General features: G+C 61.9%; 1 protein-coding gene across 3 annotated transcripts in view; it reads left to right on the forward strand.

Annotated features, from left to right (window-relative positions):
- Positions 1-432: 432 nt before the first annotated feature.
- The window catches only part of GRM4 (glutamate metabotropic receptor 4), a 52,654-nt gene continuing 34,754 nt past the window's right edge, over positions 433-18,332 (forward strand). Inside the window, exons 1-2 of one of the 3 annotated variants that reach the window (XM_074564210.1) lie at positions 433-570; positions 9,094-9,881. In XM_074564210.1, the coding sequence (XP_074420311.1) occupies positions 9,363-9,881 (519 nt within the window). In that variant the 5' untranslated portion in view covers positions 433-570; positions 9,094-9,362. Of the gene's footprint in view, positions 571-1,541; positions 1,648-6,689; positions 6,860-9,093; positions 9,882-18,332 lie in introns of those variants that run through there. The other 2 variants (XM_074564212.1, XM_074564211.1) reach the window with 2 other exon arrangements.

An 18,332-nucleotide genomic window follows, 5' to 3' on the forward strand; every position in this document is an offset into this window, starting at 1 on the left:
CGAGAGGTGCTGGGGGCAGCAGGGCAGGAGAGGGGCCATGTCCAACCCGCTTCCCACCAGCCGGGGCTTTTGCTGCCCTTCATGCCCGGCGCTGCTCGGCAGAGGGGGCTTGCGGGGCTGCAGCCGTTCCCCCCGTCGCTGGGAGCCGGGGGGCAGCCGGGGGCGGATGCGGGGGTCCCCCCCGCCGCCTCCCCGCCGCCGTGCGCTAGTGCTTTAAAAGGCTGGCAAAGCCGGCGGCGGGCTTCCCAGCGCTTCTTCATGCAAAACTTCCCCGGCCCCGGCCCTCCTCCTCTTCCTCCTCCTTCTCCCCCTCCTCCCCCTCCTCCTCCTCCTCCTCCTCCTCCTCGTCGCGGCTGCGGTGCGGGTCCCGCCCGGCTGCGGCTCGCTCGGCTCCCCGGGCCGGGGCCGGGGCTGGGGGGGGGCGGGCGGGTGGCAGTCGGGCTGCCCCCGCCGCATGCCGCAGGGCCCCCCCGGGGTTCCGGCGCCCCGCCGGAGCCGGAGGCGGATCTCGGTACCGGGCAGCGGCCGGAGACGGGGTCGTCGGCGCCGCCAACTTCGCGCTGCCCGCGGGTAAGTGCGGGGCGGCGCGGGAGGGGCGCGGAGCATCCCCGGGGCGCCCGGTCCCCCCAAAACCTTCCCGCAGGAGCTGGGGTGCCCCTTCCTCCCCCTCCCTGCAGCCCCGCTGCTCCCCCTCTTCCCCTCCGCAAAGCTCCAGCAAATTTTCTGCCTTTTCTTCTTATTTCTTTTTTTTTTTTTTTTAGGGGGGGCTGCGACAGCGAGGGCTGCAGCAGGAACACCCCCCCACACACACCCCGTTTGGCCCCCACCCTCCCGCGGCAGCTCCCCAGCTCCCCCCTCTTCCGCTCGTTCCATTATTCACAGTTGTGGGGCTGCGGAGCGCTGCCCGTCGCCACCCCGCTGCATCCCGCCGTGGGGGGGGGTGGGTTCCGGGGGGGACATCCCCTGCCCCAATCCCCAAGCTTTGCCACCTTTGTCCCCAGAGGTGCCATGAGCCCCGGCGTAGGCTGGGGGAGGGCAGCTGGGGGGCTCGTCGGGCTGGGAAGGGGCTTGGGGCAGGAGGCACCGGGCAGGGGCTGGTGGCCGTGGCCGAGCCGCAGGCGGGTGGTTGCCCTGGGCTCGCCTCGCCGCAGCGGGCAGGGCCCGCAGAGCCCGCCGCAGGGCAGGGCAGGGGCAGAGAGAGCCGGGGCTTTGCCCGGGTCGGCGGGGAAAGGGCTGCCCCTTCGAGCTCGGAGGGGTTTGGGGGGGGTAAGACCCTTCCCCGGAGCCCCGGAGGCACCCCCGGTTCGGGGCAGGGAGCCCGGCTCCTTGTGCAGACAGAGGTTCCCGGGGCTGATTTCCTCTCCGGAGCCTCTCCGGCTCCTCAGTGCTTTTTGGGAGAGTGGATCCGTGTGGCTTTGGGAGCCGCTGGGGAAGTTGGCAGCCGTGGGAAAAAAACGGAGAACTCTCCCACCGTCTGCCCGGGTGCAGCTCTGCTGCCTTCCTCCTCCTCCTCCTCCTCTTCCTCTTCCTCCCGGCGTGATGAGTTTGCCATGCTCTGCCAGCCAGGTTATTTTTCTGTGGGCTGCTTCGGGCTTTGAGGGGGATGCCCACTGCCTTCAGCGGTGGCTGCGACGGAGACGCTGCGGAGTGAGTCATTGCCATCGCTGCCGCCGGGTGACCTGTGGCTTGGGGCTTGTCGGAGGGATGGCACAAAGCCGGGCTGGGGTGACCAAAGCCAGGCTGGGGTGACTGGAGCAGCTCACCAGCACTGGCCGCTCACCCGAGGCAGGGCCCGGGGAAGGAGGGAACTGAGCTGATCTGTTGAATGCAGCGAGGAGCTGCATGAAAATGCCAAGAGAAGTGCCAAAAGAAAAAGCTCATTTCCTTCCCTGCCTCCTCTTTCTATAAGCTGGGCTTTATCTGCACCAGGGCAGCAGGCAGGGGGTGCGGGGGGACGTGCTGGGCATGGCTTTGGCTGGGGGGAGAGCCAGGGCGAGAACCCCCCTCCTTGTATCCTGCCGCCGCCTTCATGCTGAGAGCCGCCGTCCGATGGGATGTGCAGAAATCCCGGCTGCTTTTGGCCAGCCTGGCCGAGCCGGGGGGAAGCAGCGCCGGGGGCTGCGGCAAGGGTGGTCCATCTTTGCGAGGGTGGTGGGTCCCTGCGGGCAGCAGTGGGCTCCAGCTGCCCCTGGTTGGGGGGGGCACAGGCAAGCCCGTTTTGGGCAGGGCAGCAGGCGCCGGGCTGGTGGTGCTGAGCTGCACCCCGGGGTGTCGAGGCAGCAGAGGGGGAGTTTCAAGGGGATTTTACAGCGGGAAGCAAAGCTTGGGCACAGCCGTGGTCCAGCCCCACATCCTGGGGGCCAGCGTCACCCTGCGGAGGAGCCCGCCGGCTCCCCGAAAAACGGCATCACGTGCTTCAACTTTGGCATCAGGCAGGAGGAGGATGGATTTGTCAGCTCAGCCACCCCCTTCCAGCTCTTCCCAGAAAGGCAACGGCTTGAAGATGTGGCAGGTCCTAATTATAACATAGGCGAACCCACTCCCGCCGCCCTCCCCAGCTTTGCGCCCGCTGCGGGCACCGTCTCTTCCTCTCGGGCTTCGTGTCTAATGGAGGGGTTTCCTCTGCGGGGTGGTCCGGTTCCCCGTGCCCCTGTACTGCGGATGGCCCTGCACAAAGCCTGGCTCAGGACGGGGGTCTCTGCCCCACCCTGGGGCTTTCCCAGGCTGGGTACGGGCAGGGGCTCGTGCTGCCAGACCCCGGTCTTGGGCCGTAGGTGTGATGGGGAGCAGAAACGCCGGGCAGTGCCGCAGGCACCGCCGGGGACCGGCAGTCAGGCTGTGCTCTTGCTCCAAGCCAGCGCCGTCCCAATTTGCAGAAGGTGATCAAAAATTAATTGCGGGATTTTGCTGCACGTGGCAGGAGCGGGGATGAGTGCCGGCTCCTTCCCTCCCTCCGGCCTCTCCCGGCTGGAGCTCTGTGCCTTGGCTGCTGGCAGAGACCCCGCGCCGCCTCCCGCAAGGTGAGCCTCTGCCATCTCCGCTTGTTCCGTGGCCGGATCCTGCTCGCCTTCCCCTCACCATGCCGTCAAATCCTTCAAAGTGAGGGATTAGCGCTGGCCTGCTTGGCAGCGGGGAGGGGGGGGGGAAGGAGAGAGAGCTTGCCTGCAGTTAAGGAGAGATATAAATATATATATATAACATGATAAATATTCCCTGGGTCTGATCCATGCCCAGTGGGAGCCTTTTTCTTCCGACTTCAGCATCCTTTGGGGGATGCTCTGGAGCAGCCAGGAGGGTGGCGGTACCCGGCTTTCCCTCCCTGTGGGGCTCTGAGCCAGCTGCTGGCAGGACCCCGTCGCAGAGAGGTTGAGTCGGGACCCTGGTGATGGGCTTGGGCTTATGCAAGCGTTGCGATAGCGGTTTGTGCATCGATCGAGGGATTGCTGGGGCGGGGGGGGAGCTGCATCTCGGAGCATGTCGGGTGGGTTTGGATGGTAAAATCTGGGGTCTCTGCTTGCCGCTGCCTGCTGAGCCGTGGCCTTGCTTTTCCTCCGAGCGAGCGCTGGGGTACTTGACCTGAATACTTAAGGTTTTCCCTGTCGAGAGAGAACTTAACCTGGCGTCCCTTCCCTCCGTGTCTAAATTCTGCTGTACTTCACGGAGCTTTTGCAATTAAAAAAAAACAACCCAGGAGCCGAAACGAAGTTCCCTGAAATCGCTTGCAAGTGGGGAAGAGTGAGCGTGCGCTAATTGGGATATTGTGCTGCGTGCCGGCTGGCCCCGCTTGCCGAAGGAATAGCAGGTGGGGAAAGAAACAGCCTTGATTTTCAAAAAAGATGCTGGCGAGCTCGCGGCAGCCAGCGTGGCAGAAGCCGGCACAGCCCTCCCAGTGCCGGGGCTGGGCTGGGGAGGTCTCTTTGGCAGTGGGCTGATGGGCGGCCGGCTCCTTGGCAGCCGAGGACGGGGTCGTGCAGGTGAGTGCTGGGCGCAGCCTCTCAGCCGTTTATTCCTGCATCTCCTGGACCACGTCCCTGGCTCGGCCTTTGCCTGGTTTAACAATCCCCATGCAATTTAGCGCAAAACCAGTGAGTGCCCTGGCTCTGAACTCTCTCCTGCACAGCCAAAGGAGCCTGGTCCTGCTGCAGGCAGAGCTCTGCGGTCCATGGGAGCAGGGGCTGCTCGGAGAGGGGTGGGATGCTCGGGCTGCCCTGCGATAAGCCCTGCCTGGGACCCGAATAACTCGCCTCTCGGCTTCGCCCGCTGCCGGTGGTGATTGATAAAGCCGCGGTGATTAGCGTTCAGCCATCGCTTGGGTTGATGGCACATGAGATGTGAACTCGCCTGCCTGCAGCGGCATGGGCTCCACGGAGCTAATGGCAGTAAAATGACTTGGTTTTGACTGGGAGTCCTGCAGGGAGCGGAGCGAGGGAGAGAAATGGGCCGTTTCCTTCTTTATTTATTTATTTTCCCCTCCGAAGGAGCGTTTCCATTGCTGCAAAATCCCTGCATCGAGGGGCAGGTCTGGGGGGCTCCAGCGAAGACCCCCTCCCCCTGTGCTGTGCAGCAGCGATGGGCCAGGTCTCCTCTGGCCCCAGGGCTCGGGCTATCGGGCTTGCTCGCTGTGATTTGGGGGTCCCTCCGGGCCGTCTGTTCCCGGAGCTGCAACAGCACCAGGCTGGGGAAGGGAAATTTTACAAACAAAACCCATGCAATGCGTGCGGGGGGGCTCCAGCTGCCTCTCCTGGGGATCCACCAGCCCCGGGGAGCGACGGGGAGCGCTTGCCTTGGCCCCAAAGTCCTTGACCCCCACGACGGGATGGGCTGCCCAGCTCCGTGGCTGTGTGTCCCGGCGCCTGTGAGCATCTCTGGGCTCTGCGGGACGCGGCGAGCCCGGATTATGTCTCGCTGCAGCCCCGGCTGGTGCGGCGCTTGCAGGGATGCGCGGAAGGAGCTGTGGGAGAGGCAAAGCCCAGGATGGTCCCTGCCTCTGGGACATGATCCCTTCTCCAGGCGCTGGAGATGGTTTTGCAGCAGGAGCTCTGCCCGGCGCAGGGGAATTTTTTAATCAGCGTTTGATTTCTCCTGCCCAGCTGCGCCCTCGCTCTGCCCCATCCAGGCGCCTTCCTGGATGGTGATGATGGTGATGCCGGTGTTGGCCGGTGGCTGGGCCACCACTAGAGGGGGGCAAGATGCCACCGTGCAGGACTGGCCCCATGTCCTGGGGTGCTGGTGACCCGCAGGGCAGGGGCAAAGCCCGGGAGCCAAATGCTGCCCATGGCCCCTTTGGCTACCCCTGTCCCGGGGTGGCAGCAGCCCCAGCACCCGCTTCTGCAGCTCCGGACCCTCGTTAGATGAGTCTGGCTCAGGCTGGGCAGTGACCCGTGCCCGGGGTGTGGAGATCTGCTGGGTTTGATTAGTCCTCGTGCCGTTTTTCAGATGGCGGATCCGGCTGCGGCATGGCTGGGATGAGGGCGGTGGAAAGGCTCATTTCCCGCCGACGATGTGCTTGTGGGAAGTGGGAGGAAAGCAGCATTGCTCCTTCCTTTGGAGCTATGAGAAGTGCCACGCTGAGCGTTTATCCCACCCTGCACCTGACTTGTTGCAAATCCGCAAGTATTTCTCCCCCTGGGGCGGTGCGGATGGGGCAGGAGGGTGGCTCCATCCCCTCGCTGCCCATAGCGCATGGATAAGGCTGTTCTCCACTCCGCCAGCACCTGCTCTAGGCAGGTGTCTCCCTCCAGATGTGCGTCTCCCTCCAGATGTGCGTCTCCCTCCAGGTGCGCGGGACCGGCTTCATGGTGGAAGGGCTGCTTTGGGGAGGTGCAGGAGCTCCCTGGGGATGCAGAGGCTGCTCCCACACCTCGGAGGAAGGATGGGTTTCCCTCCTCCTTGCTCCTGAGCTCTAAGGTCCGGGTTCCTGCCTGCTCGCCCAGCCCCGCACGCTGCCCACCCCTCCGGGCGCATCCCCGGCACGGTGGGACCATGATTTGGGCTGTGGGGGGAGCAGCGGCTTGTGTGCGGCCGTGGGGATGCTCGGGGCAGGTGGAGGGTGTTGGGGAGAAGGGGATGCTCGTCTCCTGCTCCTTCGTGACGAGCGCCCAGGCCTTTTGCAGCACAGGCACATCGAGTAATTCAGGCTGCATCTCCCCTAATGATTCAGCGAGGGATTCAAACCAGCTCCCCCCTCCCCTCCCCATTATTTGCGCTTTCTTCTTGCTTGCCGTGATATTTTTACCTTCAGTTCGTTCAGATTATATGATCAAAGGAGGCACAAAGGGGAGAGAACAGAGAGGAAAAAGCTTAAAAGAAGAAAGGGAGAGGCTGTGGGCTCTGGGGGCACCGCCAGCTCCGTGGGAGCTGCCGTGGTCTTGGAGGATTTTCCTGGGAGCGGGTCCACGTGGTGACCCTTCTCCGATGGGCAGAAATGTCGCGGCTCCTGGGGTAGGATGCGAGAGATGACCTGATTTCAGCTGGCGGGGGTAGAGGCGGGGTGCTGCAGTGTTTGAGCATCTCTGGGTCTCCCCATCACCTGCCTCCTCGCCACGGGCAGAGCCTGACCCGCTTCCAGGATGCAGCAGGAGCTGCTTTCCCCGGCTCTGCTCCCTCTGCCGATGGGAGGGATGGCTCCTGCAAGGGAGGAGACGGGACCGTGCGGAGGGTTGATTCCTGTCCTTGATCCCCATCCCGGCGGCGGGGCGGGTGGGTGTCGTGCCGCAAGCGCTCCCAAGCTCCTGCCTTTTGAAGCAAAGAGCTCGGCACTGGGTAATTCTGGTTGCTTAAAAGCCCCGGCTGTCAGAAACGCTTTGGAGATGGGCCTTCAAGTGGCTCCGACGGGCAGGGATGTGCATAATTTATGGAGGTGAGTTGAGGCAAGGGCCCTCCTGGCTGGGGCGGCTGCGGAGCTGGGAATCTCCTCTGCGGTGTAAAGGGGCTCAGCTCGGCATGGCCGGCTCCAGCAGGCAGCACCCCTCGGGGCCGGCTCAGGATCCGGCCCGGCTCGGATGCCCGGGCTCTGTGCTTGAGCTGAGATTAATTTAAGCTGTTTCTTCGGTCTCGCCGTTGCAGCCCGTCCAGCTTGGGGAATGCATTTGCCTGCTCAGCTCTCCTCTGCTTTTTGGTGCCTTGCATTAATCATGCGCTGCCCTCGCAGCATCCATCATCAGCGGCTGCTTGGAGACAGCAGGGGTGGGATGCAGGGGAGGGCTTTCCAGAGGGGAAACTGAGGCAGGGGGCTGTGCTGCTTGGGCAGGGGCAGCTCCGGGGCATGGGGAGGGGGACAAAGGGCTGTCCTACAGCAATCCTGGCGCACCCTGTGCCCACTCGAGAGGGTCCGTGGTGAAAGCAAAAGAGATAAGGTGAGGGCACAGGGGGTTGCAGGAGGATGGTGATAGGTAAGACCCCCCCGGGCTCCCCCCCAGCTGTGAGCAGGAGGCTCCTGCGAGGGTGCGGGGCCGGGATGGAGGGGCTGGGATGGGCTGAGCACCCTCTGCCATCTCCAGCAGTGGCTCTGGGGGAACCGCCACCTCCAAGAGCCGTCGCGGGCAGTGGTGTGCTGGGGCAGCGGGGCAGGATGGCAGTTCCCAAGAGCAGGTGGGGTTTTTCCACCCGGTGAGAGGACCAAATCCCACCCCGAGCTGTTTGGTGGTTAATCGGGACCCAAGGGTGCCTCCTCCCCGTGCTGTGCTGCAGGACAGGGCTGCTCTTCGGTTGCTGCTTCTGGGGGAGAGCAGCTGGCGATGCCGAAACGCTCCCCACGGGCCGTGCTTGGTGCTGGGGCTGCCGATAACCCGTGGCCGTCGGGGAGGTTTTGGGATTTGGTCGGGATGCAGCGTGTGTCCCTGGGCACAGCCTGCTGGCATCGCCCAGGCGCTGCTCCCAGTGCCTTCCCCACCCGTTTTGCCCTCATTCTCTCCCTCCTTCCTCCCCCGTGGACACCCAGCTCGGGGTCCGATGGCTTTTGCAGCCCGATGCGCTCGGCGCACAGCTGACCATCCATCCTCGCTGTTTTCAATTTGAGCGGACCCTCGGGTTGCTGGCCTGGGGCAGCCAGACAGCCAGACTCCCCCCGCGGCTTGGGCGAGCCCTCGGTGCTGTCGGTATTTGCTGCTGGAAGCCGTCGGTAACGGATGCTTGCAAGGAAGCAGCTGCTGGTTCGGAAATCAGTGGCCCGAAGGAAAAGCGGCAGGAGCAGCAACGCTTCGGGTAGTGATTCAGATCCGTAACGCCGGGTTTCGGCAGTGCCTGGCCGTGTCGGCTCTCGCTTAACACACGGATCAGCTCTGAGCCCGCGTGGTTTGCAGCGCGGTGCTCCAGACGTGGGGGACTCGTGGCAGGCGATTGAAAAACCGGTTGAGAAACAGCCCCCAGGTCCTTTGGCACATTGTGCCGGGGCTGGGGGGAGGCTCGTGGCTCTGACCCCCCCGCCGTGCCTGGCGGACCTGGGAGGAGGCTTGGGAAGATCTTCAGCCTCAGTTGGGGGCAGGAGCTTGGGTCTGGCTGGGCCATCGATGGGAATAAGGAAGGGGCAGGTGGGCACAGCAGGGGATGCTCAGGAGAGGAGGGGACTTGCCGCTCGGTAGAGGGGCTGTTTAACGAGCAGGTTTCTCCCCCAATCAGCTCCCCAAATTGAGCTCAGCTTTAAGGTGGCTGCCTGGTTCCCATGCCCGGCTGTGCCCTGGGGCAGGAGAGATGCTCTAGGGCGGGCAGGGCTGTGGGTGCATGTGAGGTTTGATCCCCTCTGAGATCCTGGGGCTTGTCCCACTTTGGAGGCTCCCCGAAGAGGGGATGGGTCCCGGCGTCTCCTTCCAGCCCCAAGCTGGCCACCGACCTGGTCCCGCTCCTTGGGGCAGAGTGGGCTGGGGGCCCCTGCTCTGGTCTCTCCACCTGGATGCGGTTTGGGCTGAGCCAAAGCAGCTGGTGGGAATCAGAAATCAAGTGAATCCCAAATCTTTTTTCTTTTAAAATAACCCGCAGTGTTAATTTCTTCTGGGCTCCCCAATGAAAGCTCGGAATAGCTGATGTCCTCTTCATCCTCCTGCTTAATTTTCTCTCTCTCTCTCTCTCTCTCTCCCTCCTGTTCCTCCCCTCCAAAAGGGCTCTGGAGAAAGGACCCGAACCTTTGCTTGGGCTCACATCTCTGCCGCCACCTCTTCTCCCTGGTGTAGCCATGCAGACCCTGACACCGTCCCGCAGCCTGGCTGCCCGCTGCTCCCCGGGGGACGGCATCACCGGCGGGAGCCGCTGACGGTGCCGGGAGCCCAGCAGGAGCCCACCGGGAGCCATGCCGCCCACCCGCGCCGGCCTCGCTCCCTGACAGCCGCCGGGTTTCGGGCCGCGAGCTCTGCCCCAGCACGGCTTTGGCGATGAGCGGGGGTTATTTTTGCATGGAGCGTCTCTCCTTCTGCCTCCTCCTGAGTGCCTGGAGCTGGGGGTGGGCGCCCGGGGGTGCCGCCAAGCCCAAGGGCCAGGGCTACCCGCACATGAACTCCATCCGCATCGACGGGGACATCACGCTCGGGGGGCTTTTCCCCGTGCACGGCCGGGGCGTGGAGGGCAAAGCCTGCGGGGAGCTGAAGAAGGAGAAAGGCATCCATCGCCTGGAGGCCATGCTCTTCGCCCTGGACCGCATCAACAACGACCCCGACCTGCTCCCCAACATCACGCTGGGCGCCCGCATCCTGGACACGTGCTCGCGGGACACGCACGCCCTGGAGCAGTCGCTGACCTTCGTGCAAGCCCTCATCGAGAAGGACAGCACTGAGGTACGCTGTGTCAACGGCGGCCCCCCCATCATCACCAAACCCGAGCGGGTGGTCGGCGTCATCGGCGCCTCGGGCAGCTCCGTCTCCATCATGGTGGCCAACATCCTGCGGCTCTTCAAGGTAGGGCTTGGCGAGGGTAAAAATAACCGCTGGGCAAAACCACCGTGGGTGTTTTTGTGGTGTTTTTGCAGTTTTTCTCCACGCGTGCCTCTTCCTCCATGGCCGGAGGTAGCTGGTGTCTTTAAAACCCTTCTCCTGCCTCCCCCGGGTCCCCCGGGATCCCTTCCTCCATCCCCCTCCGGTGACGACACTTTTAGCAGGAGGATATTTATCTCTTCTCCCCCGGCTTCATGGCGACGGGGGACGCTGACGCTCCTGGCGTCAGCGGGGCTGTGGGAGGGAGGTCGCCTTGCAGGGGATGGATGGGGAGGTGGGCTGAGGATGGGGGGGAGGTGGGATAACTTGGGCTGGAAGGGACCGTGGGGGGCTCAGCCCACAACCCGTGCCCACGGGGGCCATCTCTGGGGTCAGACCGGATTGCTCAGGGCTTGGTTGTGGTGGATCTTGAAAACCTTTGAGGCTGGAGAGGGTCCAGCATCCCTGGAAGCTCCCCGCGGGTAACTCGCCCCCCTCCCCGCCTGTTACTTGAGGGGGTTTGGCTGGTCTGTGGGAGCGGTGTCACCTGGGGGGCTCATCTTGGGGGGACCCTGCCTGTCCCGCTCAGCACCCTGGGTGTAAGATACCTTTTGCCATCATTTAAGACACGCCGGGCATCTCCCTGCCTGTGGCTCTCACCTGTAGACTAACGCTCTGACGTGCCGGCCCGCGAGCGGCTGAGAGTCGGGACCGTTCCGATACGCTCCACCCTGGCACCAGTTCTGGGGGAGAGCTCGACAGGGGGGTGTGGGTTATACCCCCACAACGTAAGGTCACACCGGGGCCAAATGGCTGGGCGGCCGCAGGGGTGCTGCGCTGGCTGCGGGTATGGAGGCAGCTATCGCCAACGGGGGGGCGAGGACGGCTGTGACCGGCCAGGGGACGTCAGCCAGGCTGGGGACATCGGTCCTGTGCCACCGGCCCTGGGTGCGCAGGGGGGACTGGGGCGCTGAGGGCTGCGGTGGGACGAGGGCTGGCTCTCCCTCCCGCTCTCCGTGCCAGCTGCGGGAAGGCTGAGGAGTTTATAATTACTTTCCCCCTCGTTGTGCATTTATTTATCTGCAGCGATGTCCCTGAGCTGGAGAGAGTGTTTGAACAAGAGCCCCCTCTGCAGCAAATGGCAGGGAGAAATGTAAATACTCCGCACGCCCATCAGCGCTGGGAGCCCTGTGCTGTTCCCGGAGGGGGGGTCCCAGCTCTGCCTCCCCTCCCAGCACCCCGAAACCCCTCGGTTCTGCAGGGCTGGTGCCGTTTTCCTTTTTCTCTTTCCCTCCTCCCCTTCCTCCGCCGGCCCGGCACGCTGAGCGCACCGGGCGCCCTCCTGGGAGGGCTGGAAGCTGTTAGCGAAGACGGAAAAAACAGCGTGCTGATGGAGTTTGATTTTTCTGGTTTTTTTTTGTTTTTTTTTTTTTTTTAAATGTGTTAATGTTCCAGGCAACGAGTGAGAGGGCTATTCAATAATTAAAATAATATAAATTAGAGGGAGCGGGAGGAACTTAAAAGCTATTTGCCGAGACAAAAATGATTGAATGCTTGCCTCGGAGAGGAGGAGGGGGGCAGGCAGCGGGGAAGGAGGCAGGAGAGTGACAGTCGGAGGATGGAGGGTACCTGCATCCTTTCCAGGTTGTTATTATTTTTCTCCCCCTTCTCCTCCAATTTTGATCCTTGGGCAAAGCGGCCGTGACCCGTGCAGGAAGGATGTCACTGGGCTCAGATGCATCCATGCCCCAGCCTTGCACCGGGGACATGTCTGAAGCCCTGGGTGTCCCCAGCAGCTTTAAAATCCGGAGCTGATCTCAGCCCGAGGTGAGGGTGAGGAGGCAAGTAGAGGATGGAGACCTCAAATCCCCCGGGGAGGGGAGGATGCAGGACGAGCTCAGCCCTTCCTAGACAGCAGCGAATCCCTGCGTGGGGGTGAGAGGGTGTGAATGCCGGGGGGGGGTGTGTGTGCAGAGTGGGTGCGCTCCCCGGCGGTCCCCAACATGGGGACATCATTCCCACGGGACGTGGGGGTCTCACCCCACCCTGCTGGGCACAGCCGTGTTCCTGCAGGAGCCCGGGGGGGGGGGCTCTTCCCCGCCACCCGCCCCCGCCAAGCCACGACCTGAGAGCTGCTGCCGCTCTTTGTTATTCAAATAGTGGGTTTATGGCAGGGACATGCTTAAAATGAAAATAAGGCAACTTCCATTTCACGCCACCGCTGACCTTTAAGCGCGGGTGACTCCGCTCTGAGGTTCAGCAAAGCGTTTGCCTTCCCCCGGCGCCGCTGTGCGGGCGGTTGCCTTTGCCCATTCCCGGGGGAATGATGCTTGCTGGAATTCTGGCTCCAGCCATGGCATGGTGGCACCAGGCGAGTACTGCTCACGTCCCCCTCGGCGCCCGCACCGGGACCCCTCGGTGTTCCCCCGGCGAGGGGCTGCGGGGGTAAAGTGCTGGGAGCCGAAGCAGGGGCACCCATCCCCATGCTGGGGGGAAGCACCGGGGGTGCCTGCCCTGGACGGGGCTCAGTGCCCCCCTGCCCGCAGGCAGCTGGTGGGGGAAGCGTGGTGGTGGTGGGGGGTGCATTGTAAATGCCCTGTAAGTCCATTGATTTTTAAATCGCTGAAGTGGTTCTCCAGGAGGGCTGCAGCGCATCCAGCGAGCGGCACCGGCACGAAATCAATTAGAAAGTCCAACAAGGCGAGGAGCAAACAGCTTCCCCGCTGCCCCCCCGCCAGCGCCCGGGTGTGCGCTCACAGCCCCGTGCCCCTCGGGATGCGGGCAGGAGCCCTCCCTTCCCTTTGCTTTTCACCCAGGGCCCCCCTCGCCCTGTCCCGGCAGCCGGAGGTGGGTCGCAGCAGGTCTGCATCCCTCCCTGCAGACGCTGCAGAGCCCTCGCTGGGAGGGGGTCACAGCAGTTCCCCCCCCCCCCAGTTTATCCCTGGGAGCTTGGAGCAGCCCCATCTCTATCTCTGACCATATGCGTGGCGGAGGTGGCTGTTCCTGCCCCGGGGTGATGCTGTGTGTCCCTCCCTTGTGGTCCCTCTCCCCATCCCACACTCCTCTCCCTGCTCCATCCCCGCTCCCCTCGCACACAGCCCACTATCCCCCCCTCCCCCAGCAGCAGCAGTGAGCCCAGCCCCTCCCTGCCAGGGGTTTTGTCGCTCCCGCGCTGCATAAATAAATAACGTGTCCTTCGTTAGATGCCACCGTCTAATTAAAGCTGTACATCAGCGGAACAACTTGCAGATGCGGCATCCTCTGTCCAAGCTGGTTTCATCACTCCTCGTAGCTCTGCCTGCAGAAAAACCTTCCCCCAGATCCCTGGTCTCGGCTCCGTGTGATAGCATCTCTCTGGCGTCACTGCCAGAGCTTTCTGGCACGCTCCAGCTCCTTCCCACCCCTCTCCGCCAGCTTTCCAGCCCCAGCTCTACCCACTTTCTCCCGAACCACCGCAGCGATGATGGTGTGAAAGGAACCGGGTCTGTCCCCTGCAAATGCGATCCCCAAAAAGCCGCGCCAGGGGCTGGGGCACATTTTTCAACCCCATCCCGAAAAAGCTGGGACGTGATGAAGGCCAAGCGCTCAGCCGGGGTGAGGAGCATCCCTGGTGAGAGGATGGACTCCACGCACGCCGGACGCTTTGAGGCGCTTGTTTTCTTCGTGGCGGCGAGTGCGGCAGCTCCTTTTTAGCGCAGGGGTGTTGTACAGCATGAATAATTCACCTAATGGAGGACGATGCCCGTTGCCTGCGCGGCGGGAGCCGGGGGTGCTCAGCACCTGCAGGCACGCGAGGGTTTGAAGCCTGGGGCTGGGTTGCTGCAGCCGGGAGGGCGCAGAGCTGGATCAGACCCCGGGTGTGACCCCCCCCCAGGCTTGTGTCTGCTCCCCACCATGGGGGGATGCCCCGAGGCTTTGGGGGGGCGGTGAGACGGGAGGGATGCTGCACTGGGCACCACGCTTCCCCACTTAGTGGGTAGATAACCTTCATGAAGCCGGGAAGGTGGAAGTGGGCCGGGGGAGCGCTCTGATTAATCACCCGCTCCTGCCACTTCGTTTCCTTGGTCTTCACCGGGTTTATTAAAACAGATCACAGCTGCCTGGTTCCCGCGGGCTGCCCCGGCTGTGGTGGTTCCCCCCTCGGTGCCTGGGCACGGCATGGCGAGGAGGAGCAGGAGGCCGAAGGCAGGGGGTATGGCATGTCCAGCGAGCAGCATGCCCAAGGGCAGCATCCTCAGCTCTCTGCATCCCGTGCTTTGCTCTCAGACGGGATGGGAGCTGTTTTTTTGGGAAAAAGGGCTGCAGCCACCCTCCGGCAGCACTGGGGTTTTCCACTGGAGCTGCCTCCCCGGCGTGGGAAGCTGGGTCCATGAGCAATAAAGAAAAAGGTTTTTTTTTCTCATCTCTGTTTTTACATCCTCCGGCACCCCTGGATGAGCATCTCCTTTCGGCGTAAGCCCATGCCAGGGCTGGCCGGGAGAACCTCCCACAGCTGCCGCTTCCCGGCGCTTTATTTCTTGACAAGAGCCAGATTTATTGAAGGGACGGAGCAGGCAGTGCCCGGCCGGCATCAGCCCCAGCGTAGGAGCTGCCTGATTTACACGCTCGGTTTAACAGGTTGCGGCAAAGGAGCTGGTGGGTCGGGGAGTCCATTGCTCCCTGCCCCAAGCTGTGTCCCCTCGAGCATGGCTGGCGTGTGTCACCCCAGAGCGGCTGCTTTTTGGTGGCACCGGAGCTGGGAAATGGAGGAATTTGTTATCGGTTTCGCGTCGTGTCGGAGCATCACGATGCCCGAGCGGTTTGTCTCCCCTGTGCAGTAGGAGCAGTTCCCCCCATTTTCACCTGGGGAAACTGAGGCACGGAGAGCCGGTGAGCAGCCCAGTGTCTCGTCTCCTGGTTGCGGGATCTTAATCGCTCTCCGAGGAGATGCTGAGGGCTGATCCTCTCTTGGCACGGGGGCTGATCGTGCCCCCTGGGGAAGGGGCAGTGGGACGGGGGGGCTGCAACTCACTGTGCTCCGATGACAAGGTGTGACCACCCCCCCCCACTCAGCCCCTCGCTCCTCCAGTCCCTGCAGTGCTTTACACTCTCCCTAATTAAAAGCTGCCGTCCAAATGGCTCGATGATGGAAATTCTAATTAAATCAATTCCATCTTGTCGGTGAACCAGAGGTTTGCATAAGATATGCATGAAATTAATAATTATGGTTAGGGAATTAGCTGCTCCCGACCCTGTTTCTGGCAGGGGGGGGTCGGTGCCGAAGCCCCTTCTCGTGGGGATGCTCCCGACCGGTGTCTGTGGCTCTGGCTGTGCAATGGCCCGTGTGTTTTTTGGCTCCTTCCCCCCTGGCTGCTCAGGCTGATGTTCGGATTGATGGTTTAAGTTGAAGCATCGCAGGCCCACAAACCTCGGCTGGGGCCGTGCCGAAATCAACGCTTTTTGCCTAATTCTCCCCAATCTGGAGGAATTTCTGTCTGCCACTGGTAGAGAAAATGCCGCGCCAGCTCGTAAGCTGGCAGTAATGTAATGGGTACGGAATCAAGGCGTGTTTGTGGTGCATTTGAGGTCGATCACACCAGTCCATTGACCCAGGGGCTGGGGGGAGCAGGATGACACCCCCAGCCCCTGCTCCTGCCGGCTCTCTCACCCTGAGGGACATTTCTCCAGGTTGGGGGTGCTTCTGGATGATCCCGACTCTGTTTCTGAGTTCAAAAAAAGGGAAGAAGGAGTTTTCACCCCCTGCCCTGCAGTTACTCCCCACTCTTGATGGGACAAGGAAGCCTTGGGGTGCAGGAGAGCTGGTGCTGCTGATTCCCCCCCCTGGTATTTATCCCGGGCTGGAGATGAGGCAGGCAAGGTGCCACCGATGCCCAAATACGCAGCTGAGTTAAGTTTCCAGCTTCCCCTCCCCACCGCATCCTCCTTCTTTCTAGGAACCTTGAATTCCCTGCCTGCATTCTGCTTTTATGGACCTAAAAGGACTTTTGTCTTTTATCTGAGAAAATAGCTGGTGCCAGGAGTTGGGCTATTGTAGACCAGGAGATCAAAAAGGCAGAGGGGGAAAAAGGCAGAAGTCGTCTATGAAACGGTCATTTGGGAACTAGTATTTTATTTTCACTTCCATCCAAGGCAGAGGAGCGAAAGAGAAAAGCTCTTTCTGTTTGTTTATTAAAATCCAGCTTCCAGCTCGTACCCTGTAGATCAACAGGTATTTTCTAGGCTTTGTTTTTCCAGCAGGGCCTCGAGCAGGATGGGCAGCCCGGGGGTGCCCCGGCTGGGATGGGATGCTCGGTGGCACGGGGAATAGCTGTGAAATCTCCATCAGGGAGGAGGCAGGGATCCGTTTAAACTAAAGTACTTGGCAAAGAAAAAGAACATTGGGAAAGGATCTTCTGGAAAGGCAGTTTTGCATCCTTGCCCCTAAATCTCCTTTCACGTGAGCGCCGCTGCTTCCCGCGCCCTCGTCGCATGGGCAACGCTGCATCCCGTCGCCTCCCTCCCAACCCCCCCGTGTCCATCCTTTGGGCAGCCGCTGCCGCAGGCAAGGCAAGGAGGGAGAGCGGGCACGGAGCAGCCCCCCCGCCACATTCCCCCCCCTCCACCCCCAGGATGAATGATTGCCAGCCCAGCGCCTTGCCTGCTGAGCAGAATTTTAATTGAGTCTCACGCACCGGCTCCCGGTCACAGATACCCAACGAGCAGATCACAGCCCCTCGGAACGGAGCACAAAGCAGATTGTCACAGAGAGTAATCCTATTTGCGCCTTGATAAAGATTCCTTCCTTTCCCACTCCTTCTCCATCTCTCCCTTTTTTTTTTTTCATCTTATATTTTGCAGGTAGGTGGAAGGGTGGCTGCTCCTTTCCAGGGGCCTTTTAGCATTCAGGTGGAGTCGTGGGTTTATAACACCGGTATCGCATTTAATAGCGCGCGCGAGAGAGAGAGGGGAGTGGAAGAGGGGAAAATAAGGGAGAAACAAAGGAGAAACTGTGAGATGCAGCCTGGGAGCAGGAGCGGGGGAGGATGGAATGGGTCGTGGGGGCTGGAGACCAGGGAGGGTCCGGGGTGGCTCCGGTGCAAGTGTCCCCATCCTTGGGATGCCGCTGCCCAACCAGGCTCCCAGCAAGGTGGCTTGATCTTAGAACACAAACTAGGCTTCCCACAGACCCCAAACCTCTCCCTGGCTTCTCCGAGCCCACCCAGGTGTCTCTGCTGCTGGGAATTGGCTGATTGCTTAATGGGGAGTGGTGACGGGGGAGGCTAAAGGCAGCCTGAGCTGATTTGGGTATCCAGCAGCACCCAGGTGTCGGCTGAGCCCGGGCGATTACTGGGATCCAGTGCAGCCCCTTGTGGCTCCGGCAGCCTTTGTGCTCCTGCAAGCTGCAATTACTGAATTATTCCTAAACTGGATTAGAGGGAGCAGGAGAGGCGGAAAGTGCTCTAAGAGCTGGGGATGGCTGCTCTGTACCCGCTTGTCCCCAAGTTACGGGGTGGTTTGGGATGGGCGATGCCCTGGGCTGTTTCTCCTCCCTTTGCTCTGTCCTGGCAGCAAAGCAGCATCTGGGGGACAGCGAGAGGGTGGCCGGACCCTTCCCTGGGCCATGACCCGGCTCCAGGTGGGGCGTCGCGGTGTCTGCAGCGCTGCTGCCCTGTAGCTCCAGCCCCTGTGATTTTATCGCTGCTGAATTTCAAACCTTGCCCAGGTTTTGGGAGAGCTCTGCCAGCCCTTGTGATGTGCCGGGCTGCTCCTGGGACAGGCACCTGCTCGGGCGTGGGACGCGGGGACGATGGATGGGACTGTCTGGGTATTGGGTGTGTGTTTGGCAGGGAGCTTCAGGCGGGTGGGGAGAATCTGGGCTTGATAATTTAATAAGCCTTTTCCATCTTTAAGATAAATTAACATCTGTGGTATGCTTTGGAGATGTGAAGTGATGTGTAAGTGTTCAGCATCGCGTGATCCTGCGGTGCTAAATCATTCTAATGTACCGTGCGAGGTGCGGCAGCTCTGGTTAATTTAAAGGGCTTATTTACGGCTTGGGTGGACAGGACCTGGTGGGGTGAGGTTGGATCTGTCCTTCCAGGGGCAGGAAGTCAAAGGGAGACCTTAGCCATGCTGTCCAGGGCAGAAGCAAGGTTTTCTCTTTGGCCTCTCCCATGATGGGCAGATCGGATGCCCAGTAAACCCTTCTGGGGTCCTGCTTGGTGTCCCTGAGCTTCAGGTGGTCCTAACTCCACCAAGGGCTGAGTCACCAGATCAAAGCCTTTGGGTTTCCACCAAGTGGAGCTGATGACCCTCCGCTTTGTGGTCTCCCCTTCATGAGTTGCTGGTCCTGGGTGCTGTGGAGCATCCCATGTCTGTCTGGTGGCTCACGCTCCCACCTGACCCATGGTCTTCCTTGATTTCCACCTCCCTCCCCTCCAGAGCAGGGCTTTGGGA

The sequence above is a fragment of the Larus michahellis genome, chromosome 21 (assembly GCF_964199755.1).
Source record: "Larus michahellis chromosome 21, bLarMic1.1, whole genome shotgun sequence".
Lineage (NCBI taxonomy): Eukaryota > Metazoa > Chordata > Aves > Charadriiformes > Laridae > Larus > Larus michahellis.